The sequence below is a fragment of the Jaculus jaculus genome, chromosome 6 (genome assembly GCF_020740685.1).
Source record: "Jaculus jaculus isolate mJacJac1 chromosome 6, mJacJac1.mat.Y.cur, whole genome shotgun sequence".
Taxonomy (NCBI): Eukaryota; Metazoa; Chordata; class Mammalia; order Rodentia; family Dipodidae; genus Jaculus; species Jaculus jaculus.
In genome coordinates, this window is record NC_059107.1 from 143,538,435 (window position 1) to 143,558,858 (window position 20,424).

Here is a 20,424-nt window from a genome sequence, read left to right on the forward strand (position 1 = left end):
AAGATAGAGTCAAGTTGTTTTTCTTTATTATATGCCACTGAAAGTTTGTATACCAGAGCAAAAACATAATAAATATGCCTTGTTGTGTCCAGATCCCTCCCCTTCCCTCTCTGCTCCTTTAGGGAGGGAGAGATAGCTCTGGCTCTGGCCAGGTTCAATCAATGAGCATCATTGGTGGAAAATTGGAAGACTGAAAAATGGGGAAAGATAGGGCATTTCTTCCTCGGTATCTGGTAAAGATGTCCTCTCCTATGTGCCCCTACCCCCCCAGTCACATGGTGAAAACCCTGTCTTTGTGCTGATGGCTCTGGCTCTGAACTTTCAACTTGGGACTGCTGTGAATTCCTACTGATACTGGTCTGGGGGTTGCTTTATTTTTAATTTTATTTATATTTATTTATTTGACAGAGAAAGAGGGAGAGAGAGAAAGAGAGAGGGAGAATGGGCATGCCAGGGCCTCCAGCCACTGCAAATGAAACTCCAGACACATGTGCCCCATTGTACATATGGCTAACTTGGGTCCTGGGGAATTGAACCAGGGTTCTTTGGCTTTACAGGCAAATGCCTTAACCGCTAAGCCATCCCTGCAGCCCCTGGGGGTTGCTTTTTGGCAAATGTTTCTCTTCTCAGCTCTTTCATTCCTGTGAAACCAAATTCATGGTAAATTGCTTCTTTTTTGATGCATTCAAAATGGTTTGTGTTTTCTAACCTGAGCACAACTAGTCACTCACTTTTCTGAGTTAAAACTCGAAACTAAGAGCATAAACTAAAACTTTTGGGAACCATTTTGTAACCAGAGGAGTCGGAGAATAATGCCAACAGTTAAATCAGAGTCAACAGACACTGGATACTGGTGATGTTATTTGCAATCTTACACTTTGCCTGAGGTTAGAAAGTTCTACACTAGGAGTTTAACTAGATGAGTTCATATACTTCCCTTTTTATCTTCTCTTAAATGAGGTTGAAGATTTTTCTATCACATATAACTAAATGTGGTAGAAACCTGATGATACTTGGAAGATGAGCCAATTAGACAGAACTAATTTTCCAGGAGAGCTGTTAATATTATGACATCTTATAGTTGAATGTGGTGGTTTGATGCAGGTGCCCCCCATAAACTTACTTGTCCTGAATGTTAGGTTCCCAGCTGATGGAGATTTGGGAATTAATGCCTCCTGGAGGGAGTGTATTGTTGGGGGTGAGCTTATGGGTGTTCTAGCCAGTGACCCCTTGCCATTGTTAGGCACACTTTCCTGTTGCTATGGCCCACCTTATGTTGGTCAGGAGGTGATGTCCACCCTCTGCTCAGGCCATCATTTTCCCTGCCATCATGGGGCTTCCCTTTGGCCTGTAAGCCAAAATAAACCTCTTTCTTTTCCCACAAGCTGCTCTTGGATGGGTGATTTCTACCAGCAATGTGAACCTGACTGCAACAATGAAGTCAATGAATGAGGAGCGGATCTGGGTGTTATCCTTTTCATCGTGTTGTTAAAGTTTTATAATTCTCTGCACATACAGACTGGACTAGTTTCTTAGGGTCCCTGAACTATCACAAGTTTGGTAGATTAAAGCAAGAGACATTTTGAAGGGCAGACGTCTGAAATGAAGGTGGGAGCAGAGCTGAGCTCCCTCCAGTAGTCTCATGGAAGCATCTTCCCTTACATCTTTGTGATTCTGATAGTCCCTGGAAGCACTCCTCAGAGCAACTCTATCGTCACCTGTTTCTGTCTTCATGTGGTCTCTCTCTCTCTTTCTCTCACTGTCATTTTCTGTCTCTTATATGAAACTATCACTGGATTTGGAACAAAACCTCTGGATCCAAATAATGACATATTTTGATGCTTCATGTGCACAGGATTGGGAAGGGCAGTATGTAACCCATAACATAGATATAACACAGCATCTTAGTATTACCACAGCTGTTGTTAACATAGAGATTTGTTTTATAATTATTCATACAAAATATTTATCAATACAAACCTATAGCATCTCTGCAGTAGCATAGAGCCTAGTATTGTTTTCAGTGTAATTAGGTCTCAGGAAATTATCTGCTGAATGTGTGATCTGATTGTGAATAAGTTAAGATCTCCATTACCCAAAGATTTCATTTAGGTTGCCACACAAAGCACAATCCATAGGCTGGACTCAACAATGTTAAAGCATTCAAAACACTTTTAAAACAAGATGAGGAAGAAAAGAGCTAAGAAACCAGTTAAAAGCAGAACAAAAATCAACAGGTACACTGTATTTTAAATCTTTGTAGGGCTGTGAAAAGCCCCAACTGCATTTCATTACCCAAATATCAAGGAGTAGAGATTCTTCTGTCTTCTAAAGCACTTTTCAGTTAGATAGATGATGACTCCTAATGTAACAAAGTTTAAAATTTAGTCTTCCAAACATGCAGCATCTTTGAAGATGTCTTTTCACAGCAGGAAAGTCAGAATAAACAGACTTTGTCATCTGATGGAAATGCACTGGCAAGTCTGGTTTGCATGTTACAGTGATGCCATTTTCATTGAAAGAGACAATTCTGAAACACGGCTATTAACTTAACTGCAAATTAGAAAGCTCACACATGAAAGTAGATTTCAGCTCATTAGCTGGAACCCTCAATTACTAACTGCAGCATTAAAAATCAAGGTAAGCAACTGGTCAGTGTGTTTAGGGAAAGTAGCAAGGGGAACTTTAAGCAGAGAAAAGCAACAGGGATCAACAAGCCTAGAGAGGAGCTCCTTGGCCAATCTCACCTTTCACCACTGAGAACTATGGGCTTTGAGGAATGATGTGCAAAGATGTCTTCTCTCTGGACCACATGTTACCACACTGTCCTCCAAGTTAATAACCAAATAGGGGCTGGAGAGATGGCTTAGTGGTTAAGCACTTGCCTGTGAAGCCTAAGGACCCGGGTTTGAGGCTCAATTCTGGACCCACATCAGCCAGATGCACAGGGGGTGCATGCGTGTGGAGTTCGTTTGCAGTGGCTGGAGACCCTGGCGCGCCCATTCCCTCTCTATTTGCCCCTTTCTCTCTCTGCCTCTTTCTCTCTGTCTGTCACTCTCAAATAAATAAAGAAAGAAAGTTAAAAAAAATAACCAAATAGGCAAGGAGAATAAGAAGTAAACATATACTGTTGCAAATTTTCAGTAAGTCATTAAAAAATACTGTGTTGTGTATGAAGAGGGGGTGTCTTTTTATATTCCTCACATAACATGCTTTCAAGTTTTGAAAATATTATTTATTTGTTTGAGAGAGGTGGGAGGGAGAGCATATGGCATGCCAGGGCCTCCAGCCACTGCAAATGGATTCCAGATGCATGTGCCACCTAGTGCATCTGGCTTTATGTGGGTACTGGGGAATCAAACCTGGGTCCTTAGGCTTCACAGGCAAGCACCTTAATCACTAAACCATCTTTCCAGCCCACTTTCAAGTTTTTAAAAACTATTTTGATTTGTTATTTATTTTCAAGACTGAAAGAATGGGCACACCAGGGCCTCTAGCTGCTGCCAATGAACTCCAGATGCATCCACTGCTTTGTGCATGTAGCTTTACATGGGTATTGGGGAATCAAACCTACAGGGCTAGGCTTTGCAAGCAAGTGCTTTAATCACTGAGCAATCTCTCCAGCCCCTCAATTTTAAATAAATGCTTTTCAAATCTTTAGGCCCATGGCATGCATGTAAGTAAAACTAATGCATGCAGTAACCACTAGTGACTCTGCAAATAAGACTGCTATGACAGTTTACCTTTTTTTCAGTACTAGAGATTGAACCACATTTATTCTTAAGGATCTGCACAGAAGTATTTTGAAGGGAGTGTTCAACAAATTAAAGCCTTAACTCAAAATGTGGCTAAATGAGGAAGTATATGAATGGCCTGGAGTTTTAAATAGAAGCATTAGGAAACATAGGTTGATTAAACAGGGATTTCTACTGCTGTCATGGTGAGCAAGGTGCTGATGTCAATGTCAGTTAAACGCGCACACACACACACACACACACACACACACAATAGCAATACTTTATGGCTTCATTAGGTTCATTTACCACTTGTATGTCAACTTTTAGTGAGCACCTTTACCTAATCACCCAGAATCCTGTGAAAGTGAGAACCCTTGTACTTGGATAGAGTCTAGTGCAGAGCAGGCATTCAATATCATTGTTGAGTTGACTTCTCAGATTCCTGTCTCTTGCACAGATGAATTTAAGTACCTTTAGACAACTCTCCAACTATCATTTGTACATCTCTATCTATGCCCCTGTTTCTTTCCCAAGTCAAACAGAGCACACCCAAACAAAAACACACTTTTTTCCCCCACAGCTGTTTCCCCTGAGTTCCTCAGCCTATCCTCCTGATCACATAATTCAGGAGACCAGATAAGTCAGCGCTTTAGCTATCTCCACACATTTCTTTCTCACCAGTCCTTCTGAGGTGGTTTATGTGTCGACTGTCTTTCAAATGTTTGAAATGACAACTGGCCTCATTCCCTTCTTCAAAAATCCTTAAAAATGAATTTTCTCTCTAAACCACATATGCATTCATACTATCTCTTCCTTATAATCATCCCAATTGCCTTTAGAGGAGCATCCGCATTCCTCAGACCTGCCAGGCCTGTTAGCTGTGTTCATGTCACCACATTAGACTCTCTCTCCAGCTCTAAACTGGTTTATTCAGAACTCCAACTCCTAGTCCACTCCGTATGCCTCCATATTTCCTGCATTTCTTGTTCCTACTGCCTGAAAATCACTCATTCCTTGCTATGTACTCTCCCTGTTTTGGCAGATTCTTCTGTTCCTTCAATACCCAGTTCTTTTCAAACCTTTTACCTTCTCTTCCAGTGAACCTTTGCCGTGCTACTGAGCACTTTGAAGGCTGAAATTGGTGTTCATTTGCTTCTTCAGCACGCAAGCAACAATGTTGCATTCTTTTTGTACCATGAATGAAGGAATAGATGGTAGAAAATACCCGACGGAGATTATCTTTCAGCTCAATGCCTATATTTTACAGAGGTGACATGAATTTGACGAAGGGAACACAGGCCTCCTGGCTTTTAGCCAGAAACTATTTTTTCCCCATATTGAAAAGCCACACTTAAAAGAGTTAGCATAGCTCTGTCATTACAGTGTAACAATGACAGGGTCACATTGTTGCTTTGAGAGCCAATCCCCCTCCCCCATGTTTCCTGAAGGAAGAGCCAACATCCTCCTCCAGTTTCCAATACACTTGAAACTACAGAATTCCTCTCCCTCGATCATCTGTCCCTCTCACGAGAGGGACTTCATTCCGAAAGACTTCTACTTAGTATTTCATTCCTGCTGGCTTAGTTTGCATCTCCGGAAGCCATGGCTCCTATCAGGAGTAAGTGGATTTGGGGCAGGGAGCAGCCCGAGCTCCGGGGAAAGCCCTTGCCCTTCAACTTGACGGAGTAACATTTCAGGCTGCTCGCTGGCTAGGAAGCGGTCCTTGGAGGTAAGGGTCCTGCCTATCAGGAGGGCATCGCGAGGGGACAGCGAGCTCTGTTACTGTCACTTGATCGTTCAGTTCAAGGAGTGTCCCGTGCACCAAAGCCCTGAGCAAGAAGCACCAGGAGGTGCAGAACTGGGAGCGCAGCTCAAAGGGAAGACAGCTCCCCGGCGGCCTCGGGGGCGGGGCCTCAGGCCACGCCCCCACCTCTGATTGGTCCCTTCGAAACAGGCGGCGGCTCTGAAGCGGGCCCGCGGAGGCGGCGGCGGCGGCGGCGGCGGCGGTTGGCGAGGGGCGTGGCGGCCCGCACAGATTGAGCCCAAGTGTCGCCCGGCGGGGAGACGTAGTCCCGTCTCGAGGCTGGTGAGTGACCTCCCTCGTTTGCCTTATTTATTTATTTTTTTCCTTGCGGACCTTTCCTCGCCGTCCGAGTCTCTGGAGCCTCTGTCCGAGGCTTCGCGGAGCAGCTTCAGCGTCTCCAGAGTCGCGGTGGGCTTCCCAGCTGCGGGATCGAAGGAGCTCTGCGATTGGCTGGCGGCGGGAGCCGCGCGCTCTGATTGGTTCCCGCGGGCGCCCGGGTGAAGTCAAGCTCGCCTTCCTACGGAGCGGCGACAGGTGTGCGGGGCGGCAGGTGAGTGGGCTCCAGGTAGGCCCGGCGCCGGTGGAGCCACTTCCGGTCCTTCTTTAGACCTCACGGCGGCATCCGAGGCGGCAGCGCGTCCTCAGCGCCCCGCCTCCCCCCAGAGGTCACTTGATTTCCTCTTCATCACCCTCAGGCAGAAGTGATGAAGTCACAAGACCGACGGCGACAGTCTCTTCCCTGTCTGTGGTCCCCCAGACCCCGCAGAGCTTCCCCATCCACGCCCCCGGCTCCCGGGAGCCGGGTTGGGAGAGGGAGGCTTGCAGGGAAGGTGGATGTCCGCAGCACTTTACCTAGGCAGTCACCCCTGGTTTCCTCCTGGTCTAACTCGAGGGGTTAAATCTGACAAACTGAGTGCTTCGCAGCAGTCTTCATTGACTGAGGAGGCTTTCTTCTTTTCAGGCCTGGGCCAGAATTTGAGTTTGCCCATGTGGTGGACTTAATAACTACTCTCTTGACAAGATGAGCGGTTTGTGAACTGCTGTCTACTCACCTCTTTTGACACTTGACCACGGGATGATTAAGAACTGGAATTTTCCACACCTGAGGTTCCCATTGGGATGGAACTGTAGTGTGAATGTTCTGGTGCAGCTCCCAACATGCAGTTCATCTGACTCATCAGTTTCAAAAACTCATGATAGGCTGGAGAGATGGCTTAGCGGTTAAGGTGTTTGTCTGCAAAGCTAAAGAACCCAGGTTCGATCCCCCAAGTAAATAAATGTTGGATAATTAGCAACAGAAGTGTTTACTATGTCCCAAATATAAGTTTAAATGATTGGCAGGCACTGATTTAATAATATCTTAATAATGATTATAGTAGCTATCACCCCATGTAAAACCAGATGCACAAGATGGTGCATGCTCTGGAGTTCTTTTGCAGTGGCTAGAGGCTCTGGTGTGCCCATTCTGTCTTGTCTCCCTCGTTCTCTCTGTCTCTCTCAAATAAATAAATAAACGATTAAAAGAAACTCATTAGGACCAACTGACATTGCATAGGGGATGTCTGCTGTGTAGACATTATTGAATTAAAAGTAGCATTTCGTTTTAGTGTGGAAGAATTGCGGGGTCTGGTAGCAGACTTGTAGGTGTGTGACCTGAGGGAGGTTATTTAAATTTTCTCAACTTAAATTTCCTAATCTGTAAAAGAAAGGTTATTGTTGTGAGGATTAAATCAAATAGTGTACATAAACAGTTTAGTTCAGTGCTTGGCATTAACTATTATTATTCTTATGCTACTTAACTTGGATAAAGAGTTAAACCTCAGAAGGTAGGTTAGTAGCAAAAGTTCATGAAGACAGTGATAGAGGTAGTGGTGATAGTTACTATAATCATTATTAAGATATTATTAAATCAGTGCCTGCCAATCACTTAAATTTATGTTTGGGACATAGTAAACACTTCTGTTGCTAATTATCCAACATTTATTATTATGAAGAATATGCCTGGTATAGGGTCCTAGGGGCTGCACTTGTATTATTAAACTTCTGAGTAATCCTGTAATCTAGGTGGTGGTGTCATTTAGTGCACATGGAAACCAAAGCTCAGAGAAGGGAAAGAACTTAATGAAGTCCACCCAGATTTCAGTGTTCCTCACTCCAACATAGGCTCTTTTCTGCATCACATTTCTTTTGCATGATACTAAGCAACTTCCCTATACTGGCTTGTTTGTAAGGTTCAGATTCTCTTTTTGCTATGCATGTTATTTGTTTTGAATACATTATGAATTAAAAAATGATAAGGGGCTGGGCATGTAGCTCAATTGGTAGAGTGCTTGCCTAACATGCACAAAGCCCTGAATTCCATCCCCAGCACCTCTTAAACTGGGTGTGACTGCACACATCTATAATCAGGAGGCAGAGGCAAGAGGATCGTTGCAAGTTTGAGGCCATCATAGTCTATGTACTGAGTTCCAGGCCAGCCAGGGCTACATAGGGAGTCCCTGTCATAAACAAACAATAAAATATGACAAATAACTTGTGATGTTAAATCAAAGTGTGTGATAGGAGAATGTAAAAACATATTAGTTAAAAAAATACAAATTAATGGCAAGTAGAAATTAGGCCAGAAGTTATGCTTACTAATTTATACTTTCCCACTTAGTTTTTACTAACTAGGCTTCTCCTTTTCAGACTTCTGTTCCTCCATCTTATAGTATCTTAATTTAAGTTTGGATGTAAAGAATAAATTTTCAGTTCAATAATGTTTTGAAGTAAAGAGTTAAAGTTAACATATACACTGTCATTGTATTTTGCTATCTTGTTCTTCTGTCCATGTAAATTTTATTCTTATTGTTACTTGTTTTCCACACTTTGATTAGGTTTATATTTGCATACCTAATGATATGTGTGCTAGTCATTAGATTTGAGAGAACAAGAATCTTGAGTCCGTTAGCTAGTTTACCTCAAAATTAGTTTCCTTGTAGTTGGTTAGAATTTAGTTATCACAAAGAGTTGTCTCAGAAGTAATGTTAATAAGATACCAACTGTAATTATAGTTGTATTTCTTCTTCTAAAAATCCAGTGAGCTTCTCATTAAATTATATTGTTACACAGTAGGGCATTTTGGTTAACAGAAAGTTGCTACATATTTGATAAATGAATTATAACTTTTCACAAAACTAGACTATAATATAATATAACAGATACGCTAAATCTAATTTTATCTTTGCTGCTGATGGCATCATAGATATTTGTGGCATTATACCATCAGTCATATGATAGATATTGCTAAAGTGCTGACTAATGGAGTCATGCTTTCTACAGTACCGTATAAACTTGTAAAAAAGTATATTAGGGATGGAGAAATGGCTTAGTGGCTAAAATGCTTGCCTACAAACCCAAAGGTTCTAGGACTCAAGTAAGCCAGATGCAGAAGGTGGCACATGTCTGGAGGCCCTGGTCTGTTTTCTCTTGTTTTCTCCCTCCCTCCCTCCCTCCCTCCCTCCCTTGACCCCCTCCCTCTCCCTCTTCCCCTCTCCCCCCTTGCCTCCCTCCCCCCCTCTCTCTATATATATATCTGCCTCTTTCTCCCTCCCCTCTCTCTTTCAAATAGAACATAAAAAATATAAAAAAATTTAAAAACATATATTAGCTGTGGTGAATGGCTATATGCAGGGTGATAAACATAATGACATAATGATCTTTATTTTCCTTTGGCTTGTCTGTGTATATATGTATGTACACATTCACATTCATGTACATGCACATACATATGTATGTGTCTGTGATTCTGGAGCTAGACCAAGGGTTTCATGTATGACAGGCAAATATCCCAGCCTGTGACTAGTTTATATTTTTGATTCCAAAATAAAATTGATTGCTGAAAAAAGTTAAGCTCAGAAATGAATCTTCCTTCCCTCCCTCCCTTTGTTCCTTTCTTCCTTCTTTCCTCCCCTTCTGTCTCCCCTCCACTCCCTTGACCCACTCTTGCTAGGTAGTCTTGGCTAGGCTTCTTGAACTCGGTCTTTCTGCCTCAGCCTCCCAAGTGACAAGATTCTAATTTAGTGATTTAAAACAGCACAAGTCTGTTGTCATGGAGTTTGGATGTAAAAAAAGCCAGATACTTTAAAAAATTCAGAAAAGTATCAGCAAGGTTGTGTACCTTCTGGAGCCTCTAGAAGGGAATACAGTACTTTTCCAGTGTCTCCAGTGCTCCTGCATTCCTTGGCTCTGCCCATCTTTATAGCTAGTAGTCTAGAACCCTAAATCTTTTTTATTAAATCTCTTTCCCGTTATGATCTCATGATCTCTTTGTCCCCCCCCCCCCCCACTCTCTCACTCTCTCATTGCTTCTGTATTCACATTGCCTCCTATTACTGGCCTTTCTACAGCCAACTTATAAGCACTCTTGTGATTACATTAAATGCTCTACTAGGACAATTTCTTATTTGCAAGGTCATTGTGAGGACACATATGTGCAGGTTCTGGAAATTAAGATGGGTCATCTTTGGAGCCTACCATTCTGATTGGTAGAGATTATATTGTGATAAGTATCCATGGGAGCAGCCACAGGCATTCCTAAGTAGCATACTGGTCTGAGTTCTTCCCCTAGGCAGAGCTAATCCATTTTCTATTCTTTTGGAACCTCTGCCTATACACCAGTCTTAGTCATATTCTGTATCAATTCAGATGACAATAAATAATATCAAAAAAAGTTCTCACCAGGTGTGGTGACTCATGCCTTTAATCCCAGCACTTGGGAGGCAGAGGTAGGAGGATCACTGTGAGTTCAATGCTACCTTGAGACTAGAGTGAATTCCAGTTCAGCCTTGGCTAGAGTGAGACCCAACCTCGAAAAACAAACAAACAAAAAATTCTCTGTCAGACAACTGTCTACCTGCTTCATAAACTCTACTGTCACATTTCTTCTAGAAGACAAACTCTTGGAGAAGGGAGATAACCATTTTTTCCCCTAGGGATTTTAGCATTTCTCTCAAAAAATTTGTTTCTTAAAATTCAGGCTTGGATGAATCTTTCTAGCAATATGTTTTCTGTCAGCCTTGAAAGAACATATGTTTGGCTAAGAAGTGTGCATGGATGACCCAAAATTACACAAGGTGCCACATGCTATTGGTTCTCCTCTTCTCTTCTCTTCTCTTCTCTTCTCTTCTCTTCTCTTCTCTTCTCTTCTCTTCTCTTCTCTTCTCTTCTCTTCTCTTCTCTATTGGTTTTTTCTTTTTCTCTCCTTTCCTCCTTGGCTGTTGGTTTTTCTCTCCTCTCCTCTCCTCTCCTCTCCTCTCCTCTCCTCTCCTCTCCTCTCCTCTCCTCTCCTCTCCTCTCCTCTCCTCTCCTCTCCTCTCCTCTCCTCTCCTCTCCTCTCCTCTCCTCTCCTCTCCTCTCCTCTCCTCTTCTCTATTGGTTTTTTTCTTTTTCTCTCCTTTCCTCCTTGGCTGTTGGTTTTTCTTTTCTCCCCTCCCCTCCCCTCCCCTCCCCTCCCCTCCCCTCCCCTCCCTTCCCCTCCCCTCCCCTCCCCTCCCCTCCCCTCTTCTTTATGCTAGTTGAGTCCAAGGTCTAAAGCTGTCATCAGAAATAGGTTAAGCCACTCACAGATCTTGGGTAATTGAGGATGAGGTATCTCTGATCATTCCTTCTCTCCTTTGCTCAATCCTCATGAAATGTCTTTTCACCAGTCTTGTTATTAGACCACTATTCCTTCCTCTTCCATTTCATTAGATGATTGTGTCATTTCCAATGTTTTACTGCCCAAGTATTTTCTGGTAACTTCTATTTCATGAATTTTCTTAGTTGTATTTCTAAGTGCTTGCCTAACATTTCTACCTGAATGTTTTTAGATATTCTTGAAGCTAAGTAAAACCAGAATAAAGCACTCTTGACCTGTCTACTCAGTGAGCCCACTTCATCTGGATTCCTTCATCCTCACTCCCCAGTGAAGGCTACCAAGGTGTCTTTGCCAGCCTCAACTTAGGAGTTGCTCTTCTGTTTTCACTCTGCCCTTAAGTCTCTCTCTCATGCCCACCTATTTGACTACTATCAAGTTCTTTTGATTCCAACTGCCAAGTGAGGTATTCATCAAATCTATCTGCATCTGTCCAATGGAGACCCCTTCAGATTCCAGGTTGGTCACAATCATGTGTCAGTGAACTGCTGCATGGATTCTGAGCTCTTCACCCCCAGGCTGCCTTCCATCTCACTTCCTGTAGACACTGTTGCTTTGATCTCATTGTCCCCCCACCCCTGTTTCTTCTTTTCTCATCCTTTGTCTTAGGTTTTTACTCCTATATCTTTGTCCACCTGCTTCATGTCTTACCCCTTTCTTTGTTAAGCTTAGCAGTATTTCACTTCTGGATTTCTCTGTCCACAGCTGAGTGAGCTCAGCCACCACCCCTTCATTAAAGTTCTTGTGGTTTCCCTCTCCATTTAGAGTAAAATCTAATTTTCTCAATATTGATTTGTGTGATGAAGCAACTGCCCTGCTTACTCCTCTAACTTTGTGCTTAGCCACATGTTCTCCAAGATCTCTCTATTCTTGGAATGCATCACACTTTTCTGTTCACAGTCTTGGCAAAATGTGTTTTCTGTGCATAGAACTCTTCTTCCTGTCTTAGCTAAACTCTTGCTATTCTTCAGATTCATGCTTTTCTTCCAGCACAATGATTTCATTCAGCTTAAGTTTAAACTAGGTCTTTGCTGTTTTTCTCTTGAAGAACTCTTTTTTTTCTCCAAAACAATTACCATGATTTAACATTAAGTGTGTATTTGTAATATTTTCTCTTTTCACTCTTCTTTACTGTTGTTAACTCTGTAAGGACACAGCAGGGCTATTGTGATTACACTGTTTCTCTTAGTGCTTTGTTCAGCATAGGGTATGAATAAATATTTGTTGAATATATGAATGAGTACAGCCCTATAAAAAAGGATGTATGTATGTAGCCTATTCTCAATCGTGATAGGAGCCGAAATAAGGCTGAATAGAGGAAAAATCTTATGTGTAAAATAGTAATTCATGAAGACTTGTTCTGGTAAAGAGAATTTAAGTTTCAAATTCAGACATCAAATTATGGTGTTTATTATTATGCTTATTATATTTTAAAGCTCTTACTTTTTTTTTCAACACTAAAGTACAGTTTATTTGAGAAGGGTAAAGCCAACCAAGAATATATCATTCAATGTAATACATAACCTTTCCTGACATGGAAAGAAAGATTAACACTTCCAGTGCAGGCCTATGTATCTGGCCCTGAATAAGTAGACCCTGTTACCTTTTGGGATGGACAAAGCTCTTACTTTTGTTTATAACCATATTTATTTTTGTCAGTAAAAGAAACTTTTCAGATTATGTTTAATGATGTCTGATTTTTATCAGCCTTGTTTTATCTTTTTAATTTGATAAATTGTATTAAATAAACTATAATTATGTCTCATCCTAGAATTTATAGTATCATCTGTCTGGTGCTGCCACATGTCAGGCATTTTATATGTAACATCTCGTCTTATTTTTCAGCAGCCATCAGAAGGTGGTGGTGATAGCCCATTTTTCTGATGTACACATTGAGGTGGTCATAGATCTAGTATATGCTGGAGTGGGAATTAAAACCAGATGTGTCTGATGCTGTCTGCCATAACGCTACTGACTTTATGGTGAGTTAAATTGGTGTGCACTTAAACTTTATAAAATATATTTGATCTGTAGTGCAAGTATTTGGTGTAAGGAAGTCTGTTTTCTCTGTTCAGCAATCAGGAAATATTTAGTTCAGAATTTTAATGCTTAAGACTAAATCTCTGCATAAATCAGGAAGGATGTGTTCTTCAACTGTTACTCCAGATAAAACATTAAAAATGGCAAAACATTTTGAGTCACATGTAGAGTACAGAATGATATAAATGCCTGTCCTCTTACCATGGCTGCAGCTTTGGCATATTTTGGCTGAGTGGACATGTGGGTCAGTAGCAATGTTATTTTTTTTTCTAAAGAAAATTTCTTTGTTTGTATACCACTCTATCACTGTTCACAGTGGAGCCCTGATTTGTATCAGGATCAAGTCATGACACAGTGACTTCTTAACACTATATTACTTATGTGGGAGAGGAATGAGAGTGTGCTGGGTGCCAAAGCCTTCAGCCCCAGGAAGCTCAGTTCCACACTTTGGCTTTCTCTTCCATGATCTGAGGTCAGTTGGTAGTGAAGACCTTTCCTGAAAATAATCATGAGAGACTCTTAACTGATGACTTTTGGGATGATTGGCTTCCACCCAAGTCCTGGCAGACTTTCAGGTGGGTAGACAAACCCTGTGTTTTTAACATTTTCCTATGTTGGGAAGTGTAGTAGATAGTAGTTTTACTGTATGAGCTTTGCCTAGGGTTGTTTTGTGATAAGATTCTCACAGGGTTAAGGTAAAGTTTGGGAGTTCTTTCTGTTTTTCTTTAAAGGGGGGAAAATTTTAATTCTTTAGGTTGGTAAAGAATGGAAATCAGCATCTCCAGAAAGGCAGAAGGACTAGAGAGCCAAATAAGGCAAGAAAATTGCTAATTAAGTTACAGCTCCAGAAATGAAGTGTTAAATGAAGTGGCTCAGTGTAATTGATGTATATGAAAAATTAAGGCTGAAAATTTTAGGGAAAGCTGAAATGAGGAAAATAGGCACTAGAATGAATGAAGAGAAAGAGATGTGGTTGTGATGTGAACCAGGGGCTGTAGCTCACCAAGAAGTCACCATCAGGATTAAATGCCTGGGACATGGAAGGAGAATGGTGAATCCCCAGTTTATATTAAAAAAAAAAAACAAAAAAAAAACAAAAAAAAAAAACTGGCTCTCCTTATCTGGAACATAGTGAGTACTCATTGAGTAATTGATGATTAACTTACACAGTCTTGACAGTTTAGCAAAATTACCTGCCCAATTTTATTAACACATACATTCAAAATATCTTTTCATGGATGAGAATATATTACAATTTATGTGAGTACTATTTTATTAAAATTGATTATATATGGTATTTAATGTAGGGCCTTGTCCATGTTAAGCAACTTTTAAACCACTGAGACATATCCCAGCTCAAAAACTTAAAGGCAATTCAGAAGTTATATTTTTGTCATTTTAAAAGTCCATTCTAAAGCCAGGTATGGTGGCACTTACCTTTAATCCCAACACCCAGGAGGCTGAGTGTTGCAATCAGGTTTGTATTGCTGGCAGAAAATACTTGACCAAGAGCAGCTTGTGGGAAAAAAGGTTTATTTCTGCTTATAGGCTTGAGGGGAAGCCCCATGATGGCAGGGGAAAGCAATGACATAAGCAGAGGGTGGACATCCCCTCCTGGCCAACATCAGATGGACAAGAATAGCAGGAGAGTGTGCCAAACACTGGCAAGGGGAAACTGGCTATAATAAGCCCCCCTCCAACAATATACTTCCAGGAGGTGTTAATTCTAAAATCTCCATCAACTGGGAATCTAGAATTTTGAACACCTAAGTTTATGGGGGATACCTGAATCAAACCACCACATTCTGTCCTAGGCCCCATAATCATAACCATCCATGATGTAAAATTCAATGCATTTAGTCCAACTTTTAAAGTCCCTCCCCATAGTTTTTACAATCCTAATGTTGTTCAAACATTCCCATAGTTTGAGAGTCACAATACCAAAAATCCCCTCCCCCCAAGCCCATAATGGCACAGAATAAACATTCAAACAGCAAAAGATAACATTGGTTATAGCAAAGAATATACAACCAATGCAAGATGTTAAACAACCAGGGCATACATCACACACTGTAACTCCAAGTCCAACAACTCTAGCCAGTGACAATCTCCAAGTCCATTAATTCTAACCAGTGACAAATTTCTGGAGTTCCAATTCCACCCCTCTAGCTAGGCTGCTCACAGTCCTGAAAAACTTCATCTGGGGCCAGCAGCTCTCCTTAGCAGCCATCTTGTGACCGTGCCATCTCCACTGGGTCTCCACTGCAACCCACAGTCCATCCTCCTGGGTTCATTGGGTTTCAATGCAGGCAAACCAGCTTCACACTACCCTTCACTGTTTCCAAAACACAAGACCATGTTGCAAATTCAGTGACCTTCTCTTTCCTGCATTTCTTATACTCTATAATGCCAGATGGGCTACCAACTTGTTAATCCAGTGGGGGGGCGGGGGGGGAGTGGGGAATAAAAGTAGACTTTGAAGAACAGGACAGTCTGTGAGCATTCAGGCTCCTTCAAAAGACTTTTCATTCTTTCTGTTGTCCCAGTGTAGGTCAGCTGGCCCAATCTCAATGGTTGTAATCTGTCGTACCATTGCAGCTGAACAAGCAGAAGTTTCAGCCCAAAGATTTCTTTCTGTACCATATCCCTCTGCTGAAATCAGTCTATTTCTACATATGCAACCCTGTACAAGTTCTCAGGACACAGGCATAACAGCAAGCCTCTCACACAAACTGCTTCTAGCCCAGTCCAGACACCCTCATAAACCAAATCTCACAGTCCTCAGTTCTTACTGTATTCAGGTCTTTAAACTCTGACCAGAATAGTCCTTCAAGTTTTACTTATAATACTTCAAGGCATCTCTTATCCCAGGGTTTCAAATCCTTCCACATTCCTCTTGAAAATCTGCTCCAAAAGGCCAAAAGTCACACAGTCAGGTTTCAAGAAGCAATAACCCCACTTCTGGTACCAACTTCACTGTTGCAGTCAGGTTTGCATTCATTGCTGGCAGAAAATATCTGACCAAAGCAGCCTGTGGGAATAAAAGTTTATTTTGGCTTACAGACTTGAGGGGAAGCCCCATGATGGCAAATGAAAATGATGGCATGAACAGAGGGTGTATAGCCCTCTTGGCCAACATCAGACCAACAGCAGGAGAGTGTGCCAAACACTGGCAAGGGGAAGCTAGCTATAATACCTATATGCCCACCCTCAACAATACACTGCTTCTAGGAGGAATTAATTCTCAAATCTCTATCAGCTGGGAACTTAGCATTCAGAACTCCCAAGCTTATGGGGGACACCTGAATCAAACCACCACTCTGAGGGAGAAGGATCACGATGAGTTTGAGGCCATCCTGGGGCTACCGAGTGAGTTCCAGGTCAGCCTTGGCTGAAGTCAGACCTTGTCTTGAACAAAACAAGAATAAAATAAAACATTAGTGCTTTCTATTTCACAAGGACAATTTGAAACTATTTCTTCTGAATAAAACTTCTGCTAAAGCTCAAGTTGATTGAATATTGTACACAAGTTCTTTCTTTCATAAAACCAATTTTGTTGACTTTTTTCATAAAAAGTGCAATGACTAAACATTCTTGTGATAGCCCTTTTGTGAATGTGTTGTTGTTCCTGATTTGCACACGTCTTATAATTTAGTCTTTCTTTTGTGTGTGGCTGGCAGTTCCAACTGTTAGAGCTCTTGTCTAGCTCTGTGGAACTTCATTTTAATGGGAGCAGCTTCTTTACTGAATTTTCAAAAAATGGTCTTGGAAGCTTCTTACTGTGGGTCTTTGTTGGGGATAAAGGATTATTTATGCTAAAGGAAAATGTATTCCCCACTGAATTAGCTCGTGGGAAGCATAACCAGCTCATTAGTAATGCTCACTTGTACTTTGGCCTTTTGCTGTGGCAGAGAGAAGGAAAAATAAGATAAAAAGGGCACTCTGTTGTCTTTTGCCTTCCCACAAAGAAAATGTGATACAGAACTAGGTTCTTCAGTTGGGTTTAGTTCAGGTTCAACTTTGGTACCAAAAGAAGTGTTCCTGACAGGAAAGTGGTATGTATAGCTGGTTCTGTGCATGAGATGTGTTAGGTAGAGCTCAGAGGAGAAGATAGTATTTCCCTGGAAATTGATAGCATGTTTGCCTTATAAATGGGTTTATGTTTCCCTTAAAACCTTTTAGTGGTGGTTTCTAATAAAAAGTAACCTAGCTTACAGTGCTACTATAGCAAGGAGTAATCTTTTGCTTTTGCATAGACTATATTATTCTGAGTGTCTTTATGGTCTTTACTTATTTTCTCCCTGAAAACACATTCGATAATTGAATTCACCTAATTAATTAAAGTGTTTCTTTCCTCATAGAATTCAAGAATAGTGCATTGGGGCTAAAATTGCTATGGCTTTGTTTTGTTTGTTTGTTTCTAACAAATTGCTAGAGAAAGGCATTGAGTGCTTTTGTTTCAGTTAAATTGACAGTTCTCTTTATTACTATGTTGCCTAACAGAAAAAGCTTATAGTTAGCATGTATATTTATCAAGTTCATATGACTCACATGACTTGTAAAAGAATAAAAAATGATCATTATGGAGACAGATGAAAGATCCTTGACTTTCAATATCAGTTTTTATGTTTATATTACTTTTATATTATTTTATTGGGGAAATTAAAATTCTGGTAGATTTTCATCATTGATTCTGTCTTACTGTCAGATCTGATATTATTGTGACATAGTACCAAAGCAGTGTGTTGAAGAATAGCTCAGGGTTTCTCTTTCAGTAAGAAGTGCCTCTGTGAAGTGAAAAGTCAGGAGGGCAATGTTGAGTTCTTTTATAATCAGACTGTTCTGACTACAAAAGAAGAGAGAGAAAAGCACATTCTTAAATCTTGTAATGTGGAGACTTGGGAAAGTCAGAATGCTGTCATTGTTGGAATGTTAACATCTTATTCTATTTCCAGAATGCCAGATTCATTTCAGTTTAGATGGCCATGCAGCCTGCCATTCAAGTAAGTATTCTTTTTAGAATAGCTATCTATTTATTTATCATCATCTATCTATGTTATACTTTATATATTATATAAATTTTATATATAATTTGTACATGTATACTTATGTATATATTTATCACATATATAAATCTTGGAAAAGGCATATCTAAATGTATGGATTAATATAATCTATAGTAAAACATTAAAATTATTACAAAATGTTTTTATGGTATTAATTTTTAAACATTACATTTTTTTTTCAAGGTAGGTCTGTAGCCCAGGCTGATCTAGAATTCACTTTGTGGTCTCAGGCTGGCCTCAAACTCACAGTGATCCCTCTACCTCTGCCTCTTGAGCGCTGGGATTAAAGGTGTGCACCACTACACCCAGCTTAAACATTACATTTTAATAATAGGAATGCTGTTTTTACTTTCTAGTTCCTTGAGGATTTTAATTCTAACTGGTATTGAATATTTGAAATAATAAAAATCATTTTAGGGTCAGTAGACCCATCTTATTAATACTACCTTGGGAAAAGAAGTGGAATACTTCCTAGTTTCCTTTTCATTGAGACATAAAACACATTTGCAATTGAAAGAGCTTTTGGTAAAATAAAGCCTGTACGTGAGTAGGTGTTACAGGTTGAGAGTAGGGCTTTTGTTTATTTTGTTATGGAGGAGTCCAGATGGGGGCAGTGAGCTAAATCACAATCTTCTGATGCTCAAGTGATTTCCAGAGTTGGTGTTTGCTATATTATTTTTCTATCCTCTTGTTTTCTTCTGTTGATAAAAATGGAACATGATTGTATATTAACTGAAAGGTAAAAGTCACCTTGGCTGTCTCTGCCTGGAAAGATATATTCAGCTAATAATAAAGTTCATTAGAAAGTCAGAACTTTAGAGTCAGATCTGAGTTCTGAGTTTAGTTTTTCCACATTCTCTGTGAGCCTGCCCAGTTAATTTTGCCCCTTACATCTCTACTTCCTTTTCTGTGAGGAAAGGATATGATTCTTGTTTTGCAGTATGGCTTGAGTCAATGGGCTGACACAGACAGAGGCCCTTCTTTTCTTTCTGTCAAGAAAAAAGGCTTACAAAGTTAGCAGTAGATGATAGCCTAGAGATGACAATTTCAAGTGTGTCAGAGCAACCACGAGTGTGATTCTGCTTATACACATACTTCCTTGCTGGGAAGGTATGCTTCTCTTCTACACGAATCCATCATACTAAAAAGTAAGGGGGGGGTGGTTCTTGGGAGCCCATGGCAGCCTACCCCAAAGTTCCCAGGAACTGGAATTTATGGTGATTCTAAATCTGTTTAAATTGACAATCAAAGATTAACCTTCACAGATTTACCTCTTGTCAACTTGGCACTCAGATATACAGCACTTGAAAACCCTAACCTTTCACCCCCTTTTCCTGTAGGTTTAAGGCTACCTCATAATGCAAAATGTATTTAGTCCAACTTCAAAAGTCCCCATAGTCTTTAACAGCTGTGTTCAAAAGTGTAAGTACAGAGATCCTTCTGAGACTTAGGCAGTCTCCTAACTGTGAGCTCCTGTAACATTAAAAGCACGTTATATACTTCCAGCGCAGAGTAAGCATTCCCACTCCAAAAAGGAGGAATGGGGGCATAACAAGGAAGGGCCAGACCAAAGCAAGACCAAAACTCTACAGGGCAAACACCAAATCTTGCATCTGGCTAATAGTCAAGACCGAGATTTTATATGGGCACTTATATAGCAACCATTTTAAAATATAAAGCTCATTTTTGGTTGTGCATCATAAAAAAATCAAATGACAAACCAAATTTCCTATGGGTTATAGTTTGCTCCCTTGTTTTAGATCAAATTATTTAGAAACTTTTTAAAAGATAACACTACAATGATTAGAACTTTACCAATGTTGTTTAAGCATTCATTCATCCAACATTTATTAAATCTGTCAGGACCAGTCCTAGATGTTGCAAACACATATCTTATAAGGCAGATATCAGTAACCAATTTTATAGCTAACATGTTGGGAATTAGCTTTAGTTGCTATTAAACTTCCTTGGCTTACAAGTGCAGGGAAACTATTGTTTTTTATCTTAGCACAGTAGTACCATCCATTTATTATTTAGGGATTCATTTATATTGACTACAGTATTGAATGTTGTTGGAAGTATTTCAAGTATTTTAACTAATAG

The 20,424-nt window shown here is 40.6% G+C and overlaps 1 protein-coding gene across 2 annotated transcripts in view; it reads left to right on the forward strand.

Moving 5' to 3' along the window:
- The first annotated feature begins 5,879 nt into the window (after positions 1-5,879).
- Positions 5,880-20,424, forward strand: part of Gas2l3 (growth arrest specific 2 like 3) — a 29,419-nt gene continuing 14,874 nt past the window's right edge. The window contains exons 1-2 of one of the 2 annotated variants that reach the window (XM_045153376.1): positions 5,880-6,091; positions 18,211-18,258. In XM_045153376.1, the coding sequence (XP_045009311.1) occupies positions 18,235-18,258 (24 nt within the window). In that variant the 5' untranslated portion in view covers positions 5,880-6,091; positions 18,211-18,234. Of the gene's footprint in view, positions 6,092-13,071; positions 13,198-18,210; positions 18,259-20,424 lie in introns of those variants that run through there. The other variant, XM_045153375.1, reaches the window with a different exon arrangement.